Here is a 15,654-nt window from a genome sequence, read left to right on the forward strand (position 1 = left end):
CTGTGAACTAACTGATTTGTCATTGCTGGTTTTATGGAGAAGAGACATATAGGAGCAGTTAAGCCATGTCACTTTGTGTTGTGATAGAGGTTTCAGCTGACGGGAATTCTGTGTGGTTGTGTCATGTTTCTAAAACACATAAAGACACATCTGACTACTGACCTGGACTAACAACCGTTTGGGCGCATGTCAATCAAAACCCGCACATTACTATCCTCTGAAACTGCCTCGCTGCACTACCCCGTCTCTAACCCCAGCCCTCCCGAAACGGAGGAAAAGGAACCGAGGTCACCATCTCCGAACATCATCCTCCGCCGTGATAACGACTTTTTGAGCTCCCAGAAGTCTGCGTGGGATTCCCCCTCTGACGGGGAAGAGGAAGCAGCAGTGCGGAAAGTTCCAGATGTCCGGAAGGATGACTTGGCGTCCAGGCGAGCTCATCGTGGCACAGTCGCACCCAAAGTGCACCAGTTCATCCCTCCTCCATTATGTACCGATAAAGACAGAGAGCGCTGGGAGGGCATCAGACGAGCCTCGCAGCAAATGCTTCAGGAGAAGGAGATCAGGTTAGCAAAGCGTGGTGTTGTTTTGACTCCATTTCCTCTCGCTCACCTCTAAACGTTCTTCTCACTCTTTGTTTCTTTGCCTGTTGCGGTCACTTGTGGTTTGATGTGTTGCGCTCCACTTTGATGTGTGCCGTGTGATGCTGCTGTACTGGCTCTGTGGTTGGACAGTGAGAAGGAGGCGGTTGCTGACATCATTACACGCAAAGACAACCCCTTCCTAAACTCTCCCTCTTGCCACGAGGAGGAGGAGGATGAGGAGGACGAGGGACACGAGGGGAAGGTTAAAGCGATGCCTAATAAGCAGAAGGACGACCTGGCTCGTAGACGGGCTCAGAGTAGGCCCCTCCCTCACAGGGACGGCCCGGTCAGCTTTGTGTCTTCCTCCATGAGCCAGGCAGATATGCAGAAGTGGGAGAGACTCAGGATGAGTGAACCAAGGTGCCCAAAACACACACAGTCTGTTTCAGCAAACACGCAAGACAATGCATGTAAATGCTGCTGTATGCAAAGTGTGTGATCTTTAAGAGGTGACAAGAGAATGGGTGGTGTGGGTGGGTGTGTTTCTTGTTTTATTTTAGTCTTCATCAGATCATCAAACTATTTATTGGTAAGCAGTTCTCATATAAAGAAGTGTTTAATTCCTTTTTTTAGCTGAAGCAATATAGATTCAGTTTGTGTCAGCCACTTTAAACCCCCCAGCAGGGTGTGACACAGAAGAGTATCACGTCTGGTGTTTTAATTGGAAATGTTATCAAAAAGGTGGAGGATAATGAAACTGAAAATGAGATGCTTTCTATAGAATTTAAAAAGGCAGAAAATTGAATATTCAGCTATCTAAAACCCAAACAACAAAAACATAAGTGAAATTATAATTTTAGAATAAATAATTGTTGTAAAAAAAACCCAACACGTTCAGCCCGTTAAACAGCCAGAGGAAAATTCAGAGATTTTGTTTCAGACTTGATTGTTAAATGAGATAATAAATGATAATAAATGAGATAGGTATGAGTTTTAAAACGTTTCAGAGTAGCTTTGTTTCACTTCAGCTTTTTATTGTATAAAATGTTTTGTTACAGTGTATGTTTTATTAGTTTCAGTGTCACTTTGATTATTTTAGTTGATAAGGATAAGAACAGGTATTGTAGTACAAACCTTGTGTTGTAGACGTCATAGTCTCAATAAGCATATCTAACAAAGCCTCCTCTGAAGACATATTTCTATAATATTATTTTTTGGCACAATAGCATTTCTGTTTGTTTTCATTTTTTAAAGCATGTTTTTGTTTATTTTGATTTAGGTTTTTAAAAAATTCACACTAAGTTTTAAGTTTTGGTCAACAATAATAACCTTACAACACAGTGGTATCAGTTTTTGGATCTTGTTCCTGGCAAGTGAGCATAGTTCTCAAAATGTCTAATTTTACTACACACCTGTGCCACGGCACTATTTGGCTCATTCGTGCTGTTGGCAAAGTGACACATTAATAAAAGTTTAAAAACATTAGGCGTAGTAGTGTTTTTCAGTGTTTATGCAAGGGAACAAAAGGGTCCCTTTAGCCTTTTGCTAGGTGGTTGCTAGACAACACGATGATAACATCATAGTATCTGATATAGATAAAAACCTTCAGGGGCCTAAATGTATCTGTGTACCAAGTTTAGTGGCTCAACTCCTAATGGTCCAGGAGGAGTTTGCGGACAAACAAGCAAACAGACAGACGTTTCCGTATCATAGTCACATTTATTACATTTACGAACAATTAAATAATCATCAACAATGTGAGCTGTCACTAGTTAAGCCTTTAAATTAAATAACGTTTATAGCCCTCCCAACAGTCTCTTACTGTTAGATATTTAGAGTAATTTTAAATTACATCTCTCTGGACTTTCCCTTCTTCCCTCGTCTCTGTTGTCCCCCTGTGTTCTCGCCTGCTGTTTGTTCTCCTCATCATTGTGCACTTCAGTCCTCTTCAGTCTTCTTTGACAGGACTTGAAAAGGAGCAGGGAATTGGCCGGTGTGTATGAGACCGTGTGTGAGACCAAAAAAGAGGCGACTGTTGGCTGCGAGCACTGCTTGGCTTTGTTTTTCTCCGCCTGTGCTGATGTCATTAGTTAGGATAAAGACTTTTTTGTGTTCCCAGAGGAGCAGCAGTGAGCAGAAAATGTGACCACCTAGAATAGATCAAATCCTTACTGTGTGTGTGTGTGTGTGTGTCTGTGTCTGTGTGCGAACATGAGTGTTTGAGTAATTTGGATATAAAATCCCATGCTTTGTCCTCTTTTGTGCATCCATCCTCACTATCTGACTCAACATTTCCATGTAATCCTTCTTTTGTTTTCACAGTCTCATCCTCCGTCTGTAGTTGCTCATTATTTCTTTTCCCCCTGCTTGTGGTGTTGCTGGTGTTGTGTGTGTGTGTGTTTGTGGCTGTGGGTCTTAATTTGTGAGACTGTATGTACAGTGATACTAGCCCAGGCCCCGTGTGTCAGGCCTGCCTGGTGAAAAATTATGGAGGTCCCTTCAGCGGATCAGCAAAGGCTGGACGAGGTCAAGGCAAAGTTGTGACCTTTGGGGGCGTGACTGAGATCGAGCAGCCAATAGACACAGTCATGTCGAGTGAAGGCGAGGAGACGGAGTTACTTAGACGACTCCTTTCCAAGGCAACCATAGCCATGCCTACCATTGGCCTGGGCTCCCAGCTTTCAGAGTGGGAACGCAGGTATGGACGCGGCCAAACAGAGGCAACTTAGTGGTTTGAATTCCAAGTCGCTTGCATTAGTATGGATCGCACCAGGGAAGCTTTTGTGCTGCATCACTTGTTGCATTGCTCCTACTTGAATTTGTATAATAGGTAGTTTGAATGGTCTTTCCTGCAATGTCCTGATTTGCTTGTAGTTTTAATGGGCAAGGAAAGCCTACACATTGACACACACACACATGCATGTAGTAAATACTGCAGCAAATGGAGCTTGATAAATCTGCCGGGCAGCTCATACGTCAGCTGTAGGGGTTTTTCCTGGTTCAGAATGAGCCTTTAATAGAAGACCATGTACACAAGCACTATTACATACATATAGTAAAGTTCCTGTTGCTTATGAGCATGTGATGAATAGAAATGTGCTTAATTAAATGCAGTCACAAATACAAAAAATACAAACTGAAGGGATTTTCCTTTGGCTCTGACTACATTCTCTCTAAGAGGCTGTCAGAATTTTTTATCTGCAGGAAAAACCCTGTCGCAGATTTATCCTTAAATCTGATTTATGAAAGCCAAATGATTTAGTTATTAAGAAAAGTCATGGCCTCACTTATTTAAAGAGCAAATTTTGACCAGTTTTGTCAGGGTGTTGACTCAGCGATGTCTCATCATGTTTCTCGAACACGTTGAGATGGTCACTTCGAATCTGGAACAAACATTCGCTCACATTCAAGGACTAGAATTTGATGCTCAGTCTATTTTTGTCCCAATTAATTATATTATTATACAGATGTATAATAAAATAGAAAATGAAAATATGAAACAAAGTGTTTCATTTTTCATCATCAAGTGAACATCTGTTGATGTTGTGCACTTTTCTGGCCATTAATATCCGAGGGGGAGATTGTCACAATACGTCAGCCATGAACATACAAATGTACAAGATGATGATAATAATAATAATAATAACTAAAACACCTCTTGAATATCTTAGTTTTGTACCTTTGTCACGTTTGTGTGCTTTTCCCCCCTAAATCTTGAATGTTGATATTTTCTTCTCTGGTCTGTGCTCTTGCTGCTGTGCTTTCCTGCATGTCGATGCCTGGGCTTTGTGGCCATATCTGGGTCATCTGCAGGTGCACGTGACCTGTTTTTTGCTGCTGTAGTTTGAGCCTTTATGCAATACTCCAACAGCCAGGTAGTTGGAGCCGACCCCAATCAAACTACCTCTCCCTCTGATGACCTCCCACCCTGGACCACCAAGGCCACTCCCACTCCCGCTGAGATCGATGCCCGCCTGGCTCAATATGAGGGGAGATCAGAGGAAGAGGAGGAGGAGGAAGAAGAAGAGGGGAGAGTCCCAGATCTTCAGAAAGACGACATGATGGCAAGGAGGACGGGAGTTTTCCATAAACAAAGCGCCTCTACAGTGACTTACAACCGCTTCCTACCTCTGCCTTCCTCCAAACGCTGCACACAGGGAGAGGTAACCACAGACGCTGCTCCGCAGAACAAGAAGAAAGTGCAGGCAGACAGGAGCAAGAAACTGGACGTCAGGTGGGCTGAGCTGTGATCTGGAGTGTGTCTAACAGGGTGCAGATGCAACTAACAAGCTCGGGTGTTGTTTGCATCATAAAAGAGGTTCTATAACTTGGTGTTTAGTTCTTTCAGTTAAAAGACTTTTTGTCACAGAGTGGAGCACCAGCAGCCCATGGAAGCACCTCAACAGCAGGTCGAGACAACAGTGATCCGATCAGCGTCTCAGGGAGAGTGGGAATACGGTGATAATGAGGATGAGTGTGGTGAAAATGTGCCTGCGCCTGACCCGGAGAAAGATGATATGATGGCTCGAAGGACGGGGTCGTTCCAAAAAGCGAGCACAGCTAAAAGAAATCAGTTCCTGCCTGTTCCTGGATCAGTGAAGTATAACATCAGTCCAGTGTCTGCTATGAAGCAGCTCCACAGCAGGCCTAAGCTGACAGAAAAGAAGGAGGGTGAAAGGTATTTAATGAAAAGAAATCGTGGCACTTGTGAACTACTGCAACTAACAAAGAGTGTTTATTGGCAAGGATTAAGGTTTAATGATGTTTACTTTACATCTTCAAGTACTAACATTAGCATGTGTCCTGGGTGAATTACAGTCTCGACTTGCCTGCATTGTTGCTGTGAGTGTTTCTGAATGCCTGCAGCGTGGAGGGTTAGCTGTTCATTCATTCATATGAAAGGATTGGTTGACTTTGATTTGCTGCTGTGGTCAGATTCTCGCAGCTCTGTTTCCCACGTGGTTTGGCTCATTTGTGCTTTGGTTGAACTAATGTGGTTGAATGTTTTGTCGTGACATCTAACGTAGGTTTTGTTAGGCGTGACTTTTGTCGTTGTTGTGTAAAGGACTGTTGGCTATGAATCACGGCTGAATCACATAAATGGCTGCTGTTTCAGTCTGAAGAGGTTGAAACTCTTAAAGGTTGGGTCACCCTAATTATGTGAAAATGTAAACTTGAAAAAGTCTGTCTTTGGCAGAGATCTGGCTTTAGGGATGAGAAACACATTTATGCAAATTATAAAAATTCTCCAAATCTATAAAACTGCCAGAAAGCTTTGCCTATTTATGTAAACTAGTACTTACCCATGCTGCAGTGCTGTGTAGTATTTTCATGCTGTTGGCAAACCAATATACTTCATCACTCTAAGAGAGTGTGATTACTTAAAGCAATTAGTCCATTTTTGGGTCCCCAGTAATGCTCAGATCCTTCTAGTCCATTGTTAGGTGGTTGCCATGCAACATGATGGCATTATAATATATCATATATCTCATAATATGTCATGTTCATGTTTTGTGAACATAAATAGAATCTTAATAAAGTGAAATGATGCAAAAGTATCATTTTACAAGATGATATAACATGTAGTAGCAAGATTTACCTGTGTGCCATGTTCAATATCCAGTTAAATTACCATCATTACAAATAATTACCTAAATCTTCTGCATCACCCTCTAAATATATTGTTCTGGTAGTCTGGTTGTTTTGTTGATAATGACATTTGTATCATTGTACAATTTCCAATAAAGAAAGATGCTATCAGGTGTTCCTTAGGGGGTCTCTACAGCAGGTAGCGCCGCATATTTGATCTGGCAGATTTTTACACCAATGACGTAATGCCTTTCTGAACACAACCCCAAAGGGATTTGTGTCTTCCAGAATGAAACCAGGGATCTTTTTCTTCTTAGGTTAATATGTAAACTAAGCCACATCATTATGGAGCCACTATAATCTGCTCAGTTCAGTTTTTCAACTGCAGAGAACTGCAACAATTCTCTATAAGCAAGCACTTGGCAACTGTATGAAGGAAGAACACCCCTTCAACAGCAAGAGACTTGGTAGCTACTACAGAGAGCATCTAGTGTAATACAGTGTGACTTTAAAATGAATCCGTGAAACAGAACTGATGAAACAGTCTAAAAACTCACACTCCACCTTCTTGGTTCAACAGCAAAGTTGAACTTACAGTAGATCAGATGAAAAGTTGACAAGAAAAGCATTATTATGTTGTTTGGGTGACCCGACTCTTTAAGCACTGTCTAACCATCCCCGCTCAGTGATCTCATAGCAGGCTGTAACATACCCAGAGTGGATCAGCTTTCAGTCTTCAGTGATGCAGTTTTAATTTCCCCTATAAGCATATTTTCTGTTAATATTGGCCTTGTCACTGGGTTGCTGTTCCAGCAGTATTGTTGCTGTGGCAGCAGAGCCACAGGCCCTGCCCTCCAAAGCTCCAACCAGTCCCACGTTTGCAGTGCTGAGAGAAAGGCGTGAGGAAAAGGAGGAAAAGCAAGAAAGCGAAGGTGCGATGGTCCCTAATACCTCTGCCACAGTTACTGCTGAACCCCTCTTTTCTCCTTCACTCGTGCCTGCACCCAGTCCTGGTCCTGCACAAGTCTGTAGTGTAAAGTCAGGGCTGGAAAAGCAGAAAGTGGAGGAGAGAGTTGAGGAAAAAGCTGAGGTGGAGGAGAGAAAGAAGGATGTAAATGAGAAACCTCGAAAGAAACCCTTCTGGCTGGAGGACGACGAGCTTCCTCCAATGATGTGAGATAACTGTTAAGCTTTTTGTGCATGTGTTATCACTCCCCCTCCCAGATTTGATGAATGGGATTGTTGCTCTGCTTTTCTAGCAGGTTTTATTTGTTATGATTTTGTTCAGATGTGCAAAGCAAAACATTTTCCTCTGTTAGCGATTCACACGTTAAATTGCTAGCTTTGAAAAATATTGTGTGCATTTAGGGCGCCTGCAAACCCCGCTCTTACCCATACCCTCACCTGCTCTTTCCTCTCATTTACTTGCTGTTTTAGGATGAGCCGACGTGTTGCTTTTATGTCTGAGGACACCGAGTAAGTGTTTATCTGTGAATCTGGATGAGCACCTGCATGATAACAATATGGACACACTACACATGCCACAATTCATGAGTAGAATCCAAAAATATGCTTACAATAATAATGTGCTTTGATACATTTTAATTCATCAATAGCGTCAGGCTTTTGGTTTCCATTGATTGCTTTTACATATGAAACTACACATCAACATAGACTCCTTCATCGGATTGTACTACATTGCAAAGTTGAATGACTGTGTTTCTTATCTTATGTTCATAGACTGTATGTAAAAGATGGACACAGCCACTGTGCCACACTTACTGGTTAGTATGGTTAGTTAGTAAGTCTCATATGCTTGGAGATGAGCATTTTTGTCAAACACTATCTTGATGTTTCAAAACTGTACTCAATGAGGAAGAAGTGGATCTAGCTGAGAAGCTGGGTTTATACCAGCTTCTCCGTCTACCGAGGACCATAAAACACTTGAAACCAGGAAGTGAGCCCATAAATTCATCAGGAAGGGTCACGAAGAAACGAAGCACAGGCGTTTTCTATTTTACCGTGTACAACTGGAAGCCTCTTTTTCCATCCACAGGAGTCGCCCCCTGCTGGTGTTAACAGGAGTGCAGGTTTTAAACCTAGAAGCCATGTCCATCTTTTATATACAGTCTGTGGTTGTGTTTGCTCAGTTTATTAGCTGGTTCGTGATTAGTTTGCAGAAGCAGTAACATGTCTTTGCTAGTGTTACTGTGTTGAGACACGGGCAACACATACACAACTAATATACAGAAAGATTGATTTTATTATATTTTTTCTATCATGCTGTATTTGTTTTTTTTTTCATGTATAAATAATATATTCATCCTTGAACCAAAAGAACCCAGATCCAGGATAGGACGTATGGACATTATCCAGACTTTAAAAAGAAAGGTTGTTACCTTGTGAACAATGTTTTAAAAAAAAACCCAAAAAACTCAAAACATTTATTTCTAACTTCTATCAAAGTAGCAAAGAAAGTTAAGGAGGGCATTTTGTATTCTTAGTGGACAGTTGTTGGTTGTGCATGTCTTTCTCCGTGTTTGTGTATATTTATAGAAAAAAAATTGCAGTTGCATTTATTTTCAAGACTTTTTTTCCTGTTTTTGCTGCTTTTTTTTTATCATGGACTATGTGTTGTTTTAGACTAGTGCTTGGGTGTTATTTTAGGCTCTGTGTTATACACACGTTGATGTCACTAAATGCAAATAATACATTAAACTTGCTGGAGGGGTTTTCCAGAGCCAAATCAGGCAAAATGATTAACTGTGGCGTTTAAGGGATTTATCTAAAGTAAAACTATAGCCTTTGTTTTTCTAGGAGTGTAAGTATGGGTGACATGCTTAACGAGGAAGAGGTGGGACACTTACCGTCGCTGAGCCAATCGCGACATGAACACATGCACGAGCAGTACAACAACTTTCTGGAGGATGAGGACCACTGGCAAGATGTGAGTGATGTGAGGAAGCATTTAGGGTGCATTGGGAAAATAAGAACCACATATTAATGATGTGAACTTGTGACAGGACCTGGCTCGCTGGAAGAATCGCCGCCGCAGCGCGTCACAGGATCTAATCAGAAAGGAGGAGGAGAGGAAGAGAATAGAAAAGAGGATGAAGGGGGAGGGACGTGACGGCAATAAGAGGAAGAGCATTAAGACTTATAAAGAGATCGTGGAGGAGAAGTAAGGATTATACAGAGACCATTTTTCTTGCTTTCCTTACAAACATACTTTATTTAGTGTCGTGACAGTATTTCTACCTTTGGACAAATGCTTTGTGTTGCTGCTCTTTTTAGGGAGCGCAGAGAAGCAGATCTGTGTGAAGCCTACAGAAGCGCAGTGACTCCAGAGGAGGCAGCCTTGGTTTTGCAGCGCTATGCTCTCCGCTTCACCATCAGTGATGCAGTACTGGACACCCTAAAACTACCCAGATCCACCTCCACACCCAAAAACGAACTAAATGAGCTGGACAAAGAGCAGAAGCCAGAATCACCTGTTAATAACGCTGAGATGTCAGAGGCTCTGCGCCAACCAGAATCACATGTAGTTACAAATCAGGAGCACATGAAACCTGAAGAGATAGAGACAGACACATCAGATCAGCAAGAAAAATTAGCCACCAGCCCTCTAACACCAAACAGTCCAACCAGTCCTCTGTCCACAGTCACAGACTCACTGAGTGTGTCACCTCAGTCTCTGGAGTTTAATGAACCCCAGACCCAACTAATGGAGTCTCCAACTGCGCAACAGGCTGCGATCACAGGAGATCCACAGCCTCAGACAAAACACACTTCACCTCAGAGTGCGCAAGGGCAGCCTCACCCCACACAGTCGGCAAACGCTCTCCCCTCCCCACCATCTGTGTCCTCCAGGCCCATCCCCCTGCTGGCAGCCAAACCCTACTGCCAGCCTGGGGCCGTCCTCCCTGGGCACAAACCTATTAAGGTAATGACTCAGATCCATCAGGATTGACTGATAGCTGGTACCTGTGTTGTTTGTAGCTTTTAATGTTTTTAAAGTTTTATTATTTTCCTCTTGCTCATCAAAACCTTTTGTAATACTCTTCATGAAAAAAATATCATGGGCGACTTTTTTATTAGTATTATTTTTTAAAGTATTCATTATGAAGATTTAAACACTAATGAAAATGTAAAACTGTATGTATTTTCCCATCCATATAGTCTAGGTAAAATATCCCTGTAGTCCTAATGTTTGTTTACATGTAAATAACACTAAATTTTGCCATTAGTAATTAACCATTTAGCCATGTGAAGGCTTTAATGCTTAGATTAGACATTGCAATGCAAGTGTAAGCAAATATCAGTTTCGGGAAGAATGAAAACAAAAGTGGACCCAGCAGCAGACATGGGAAGCAAAATGTGAAAACTAAAGCTGAGCTTTTTACATTTTTTATTAAGCAAGAAAAGGTGAAATGAAAAATGTACAAGCCCCCCAAAATAATTGAAAAGTAGGGAAAGGGAACAGAGGCAGCAGGCAGTCAGACTACAGAGACAAACAGGTGAACAGAGGGAAATGACAGGAGGGAACGGGACACAGGTGTGGGCAGAAAGCAGGCAGAAACAACATGTGAAAACAGGAGGTAAACACAAGAGACACATAACAAAAAACAAGTAGATGAAAGTGTTTGCACGCATAGACATGGCTGAGGGAGTCAAAGGCAGGAGAACACTGAGGAGTCGTCAATAACAGAAGCAAGACAAGGACCAAAAGCTCGATAAACGCAAGAATCAAAAACTTCACAAGCAGCAGAACAGCATTGATAACAAAACAGAAACAAATCTCAATAATATTAAACAAGAATCCAAAACTGAGAAACAACACAAAAGCCCCATCAGTGTCAACAACTGTATGACTTTTCCTGTCATACAATAATTGGAGTCTTGTGTAAAAACAGATCATTATAAGCAGCAATTTTTTATTATTAACGAATAATGTGTCTTGATGAACACACTAGCCCTTACATATGCTTTTAACTACATTATAAGTTTTATAAACCATTTCTTAAACCCTGCAGCACCAAATGTGTCATATTCAATACATGGGTTTTTGAGCCCTAAAGCAAAGGTTGCAAAAATGCTACAAATTGAAACTTGTCAGAAGGTTCAATAAGCACTCCAGTTAAAAAATTGAACTTTCTGACAGTTGGTGAACATGGTTTAGGCTTTACAGGGTTAAAGTTTGTACAGTTTTAGTAAATGCCAAATAGGTTGGCTATAGTTACTCATCGCCTTTCTCTGCTTTCCTCTCAAAAGGACGGGTTGGTACGAGTGAATGGAGAGGAGACGGAGGAGCTAACTGTTTCCACTCCACCTACCTCCCCTCAGCACTCACCACAGGAGACCAAAGATGTTTTATCCAAAGAGGCGGAGAAAGATGCTCCACCTGTGGAGGCTGTTAAAAGTGCCGAGACTGCAGAGCAGCAGCCTACGGAGACGGAGAAGTCAACGCCGTCTTCAGGCTCTGCCATCAGCTCCCTGATCGAAGGTCGAAACTGTATCATCACAACAACTATTGTGACAGAGCTTACGCAGAAGGTTGTGGAGCCGCTTCACACAGACACCCAAAACGACGGAGAGGTAATGCTACAAGTGACATATTAAAAGATGCTTCCTATTTGTCCCATTTAGCAAAAGTACCACACAAAAGCTGTCATTCTGCTACAGTCATTTCTTCCAGTGATGGATCTCCCTTGTAAAGCAAAAGTATAGTTTAAAGAAGATCACATTATTGAACAATTACATTAACGTAAAACAGCAGCTGCATAGGGTGTAAAGAGAAAATTCATCAGAGTCTTGAGCAATAGTTCTCCACGGTTTCTGAAGGTCTTTCAAAAAAATTGTATTGGTCATTATAGAAAGTTGCACAAGGCCCAGTATGAGAGAAATAAGTATTTAAAACTATGAATCATGCAAAGCCACTCAAGCAGGGTTAATTAAGTTTTCATTAATTATTTTTCCTGCCTTTTTATTACCACTGGATAGTTTATAAATATAGTTTAATATTCACCCCACATATCCACAGGTTGAGACCACTGGCTTGTTTGAGAAACCAGAGGATGAAAAAAATACTCAACCATCTTCCACACCCAGCAGCATGGAAGAATATTCTCCCACCGTCTCGGGTAAAACTGCATTTCAAACAAATCCTTCACAGCGTAGCCGTCCTGTTTCATTTCTCTAATATTCTGCTTGCGTCTGTCTCGTTCCACAGAAGGACTTGAGGAGAGCAGTGTGACCGTGAGTATCTCTGAGCAGCTCCAGCTCCTCCTTTCTGTTTCTCCTTCATTCTTTAATATGATCCTGTCCTGACCCCTCGTCTCCAGTGGTCACTGTAGTCGCTGTAGTCAGACTTGTCCTCTCACCTTTCCTCTCTTTCTGTCCTTTTGGTGGGTATACATGTGTGTGTCTGTGGTTGTTGGTCGGGTCTGGGTAGATTGAGACCCCCATGTTGAACTTGGCTAAACGTGTTAATCACTGGGTCTGGGACCCCAATGAGGAGCGTAAGCGCTTGGAAAGGTGGCAACAGGAGCAGGAGCGCCTCTTAAAGGTACTGCAGTGTAATGATGTGTATGTGCACGAATGCCTTGCAGAAAACAGACTGCACGCGATGTAATGGACACGTGTGTAAATGTTGTGTGTGTGTGTCACATGTGTTTTCTGAGCATTCAGAAATTAACATGAACGTGTTTCACTTCAGGAGCAATACCAGCGAGAGCAAGAGAAGCTGATGAAGGAATGGGAGAAAGCACAGCTCGAGGTGGAAGAGGAGGAGAGGAAGCACAATGAAGAGGTGCAAACATCTAGACAGACTCACTTTAAGCTAAAAAAAACAAAACTATGTGTGCTGGTTCTGCACGTCCTATTTTTCATCTTTGATTTTTTGTTTTCTCTGTGCTTCTTCCAGGAAAGACGGATTCTAGAGGAGACCGTCACACCCCTCAATCCTACCGGCCTGTTAAACCAGGTGTCAGGACAGACGGCGACAACCTCACCTGGTACAGAAAACGACAACACAAAGGGAAAAAATGTTCCTCTGCAGCACAATGGCCAAAAAATCTCTACAGGGAATGAAGATCAGCATGCATCAAAGCTGCATTTCTTCCAGGGTGAGCATGAAGTACTTACATTTCTGGACCGACAAAGCGAGGGAAAAAACAAACATCTGAAGAAGTTGGATCAAAGAAGCTTTAGCCTCCAAAGGACAACGTTTATAATGAGAACAGTAAAGCATTCTTTAGAGTTTATCATACTATGTTATTCATTTTTATAGATTCTGGGGCTGATGTTGAACCTTCAAAGAAACAGGAATTGTGGAAAACAGCCTCTCTGGACCGCAATACTCAGCTGAACCAGGGACAGGTTGTTAAAAGGTACACCAGGTGGCTGTATATGCCTGTATCTACACCCTTGTGTTATTTTATACAGTTGTTTTACTTATTGGATTGAATTCTGGCAGCAGCAGTTCGCACTTTCGCTCTCTCTGGAGAGCCCTGTGATAAAATGGCAACCTCTCCTGTCTGGTGTTAATATTCAATTGTCAGAAGATTTTGTTTGTTTGTTTGTTTGTTTGTTTGTTTGTTTGTTTGTTTGTTTGTTTTTGTTTGTTTGTTTGTTTTTTGGGGGGGGGTGCTAGCATGGCACATATCTTTCAGCTGTGTATGTGAATATTTTTCTTTTTTTAACCTCAGATCTGGATCTCATGATGGTGTTACAAGTGAACAACAGTCCTCCTCTCCAAAGCCTCAGCCTCCCTCACCCAGCAGGTGATGATGCTAGCACACATATGCACCAATGAATACCTGAAATATTACCACAGATCAGCAGATTGAAGATCCATTAATGTGGGGAAAGCAGAGTTTGTATCTGACTAACTGTTCCCCTGCTCTCTTTTTTGTGTAGGTGTGTTAGTGGAAAGAGACTGTGCACTGGTTGTGCTCAGCCTCTGGGAAAAGGCGCTGCTATGATCATAGATACGCTGGGACTGTTTTTCCACATGCACTGTTTCAAGGTTAGCACGCTCATGCAGATTAATTAGATGATTTTATTTTTCCTCCATATCGAAGCAGATACGCAGAGATCACCTGAGCACATCTACACCCACCAGCCACTTTATTAGGTACACCTGTTCACCTGCTTCTAAAAACGAATACCTATTCAACCAGTCCCATGGCAGCCGCTCAGTGTAGACATGGTCAAGATGGCCTGCTTATGTTCAAAGTGAGCATCAGAATGTGGAAGAATGTAGTTTGCGTGGCTTTGAAGGTGGCCTGGTAGCCAACACTAACTCAAATAACCACTTGTTACAACCAAGTATGAAAAAGAGCATGTCTGAAGGCACAACATGTCTGATTGGAAGCAAAAGACCACTCCAGAGCCACTCCTGTCAGCTAAGAAACCTTAGACACAATTTGCTCTTTTAGTCATAATTGGACATTTGAAAACTGGAAAAACATTTCCTGGTTTTATGAGTCTCGATATCTGCTGCAACATTAAGACATGAAAGCATGAATCTATCCTGCTGGGTTGTGTAGTGATGCGGGGGATATTTTCTTGGCACACTTTGAGCCCCTTAGTGCCAACTGAGTATCATTTCAACATCACAAACTATCTAAATATTGTTGCTCAGTATTGTTGCTGACTATGTCCATCTCTTTATGACCACAGTGTACCAGTCTTTAATGACTAGAGTAGCACACCATATCCCAAAGCTGAGATAACCTCAAACTGAGCATCATCTCATCTTCACTGCCTACCTGACAATTTTTACTGACCATCTCCATTCTTTTATGGCCACAGTGTACCCATCTTCTGTTGGCTACTTCCAGCAGGATCACACACCGAATCACAAAGCTCAAATACTCTCAAACTGGTCATTTAACACGACAGTGAGTTCACTGTACTCAAGTGGCCTCCACAGCCACCAGATCTCAATACAACAGAGCACCTTGCCAAAGTGGTGTGACAATTTCAATGAGAGAAACATTTGCAAAATTTGTACAGCTGAAAAATCTGCAGCAACTGTGTGATACTCTGATGAATGTTTCCAGCACCTTGTTGAATCTATGACAACTGATGGCTTAAGAAGCATTTCTGAAAGGAAAAATAAGGGGTGGGCAAGGGGGTCCGATCTGTTAGGTATACATAATAAAGTGGGTGAGTTTATATCACAATTATGTCCAAGGAAGAGAACACATAAAAAATTGATGCACAACAGGAGTAAAAATGAGCGTTTTCAACATGAAGACAGTCCTGTGTGTACATAATGTTAATTGCCGTATTTCCAAACGCAGTGTGGACTGTGTGGTGTACAGCTTGGTGACGCCACTGCAGGGACTGACGTACGGATTCGTAAGGGAATGCTGAGCTGCCACGAGTGCTACATTGCATCTCGGGGTGAGAAGACACGCACACCCACACAAACCAGCACAGAGGGACTGCATCCTGTCCTGCACACAGATGGCAT

The 15,654-nt window shown here is 42.1% G+C and overlaps 1 protein-coding gene across 6 annotated transcripts in view; it reads left to right on the forward strand.

The window, feature by feature from the left end:
- The window catches only part of LOC101483181 (LIM and calponin homology domains-containing protein 1), a 31,240-nt gene that overhangs the window by 14,041 nt on the left and 1,545 nt on the right, over positions 1-15,654 (forward strand). The window contains exons 11-30 of one of the 6 annotated variants that reach the window (XM_004549288.6): positions 258-566; positions 735-1,004; positions 3,025-3,282; positions 4,456-4,818; positions 4,954-5,262; positions 6,987-7,346; positions 7,611-7,649; positions 8,991-9,120; positions 9,197-9,354; positions 9,468-10,116; positions 11,445-11,768; positions 12,214-12,313; positions 12,403-12,428; positions 12,625-12,738; positions 12,889-12,981; positions 13,096-13,297; positions 13,462-13,561; positions 13,880-13,954; positions 14,091-14,199; positions 15,482-15,584. In XM_004549288.6, coding sequence (XP_004549345.3) covers positions 258-566; positions 735-1,004; positions 3,025-3,282; positions 4,456-4,818; positions 4,954-5,262; positions 6,987-7,346; positions 7,611-7,649; positions 8,991-9,120; positions 9,197-9,354; positions 9,468-10,116; positions 11,445-11,768; positions 12,214-12,313; positions 12,403-12,428; positions 12,625-12,738; positions 12,889-12,981; positions 13,096-13,297; positions 13,462-13,561; positions 13,880-13,954; positions 14,091-14,199; positions 15,482-15,584 — 4,091 coding nt within the window. The remainder of the gene's footprint in view (positions 1-257; positions 567-734; positions 1,005-3,024; positions 3,283-4,455; positions 4,819-4,953; positions 5,263-6,986; positions 7,347-7,610; positions 7,650-8,990; positions 9,121-9,196; positions 9,355-9,467; positions 10,117-11,444; positions 11,769-12,213; positions 12,314-12,402; positions 12,429-12,624; positions 12,739-12,888; positions 12,982-13,095; positions 13,298-13,461; positions 13,562-13,879; positions 13,955-14,090; positions 14,200-15,481; positions 15,585-15,654) is intronic. The other 5 variants (XM_004549289.6, XM_004549290.4, XM_076884803.1 and 2 more) reach the window with 5 other exon arrangements.

Source organism: Maylandia zebra, linkage group LG6 (genome assembly GCF_041146795.1).
Source record: "Maylandia zebra isolate NMK-2024a linkage group LG6, Mzebra_GT3a, whole genome shotgun sequence".
Classification (NCBI taxonomy): domain Eukaryota; kingdom Metazoa; phylum Chordata; class Actinopteri; order Cichliformes; family Cichlidae; genus Maylandia; species Maylandia zebra.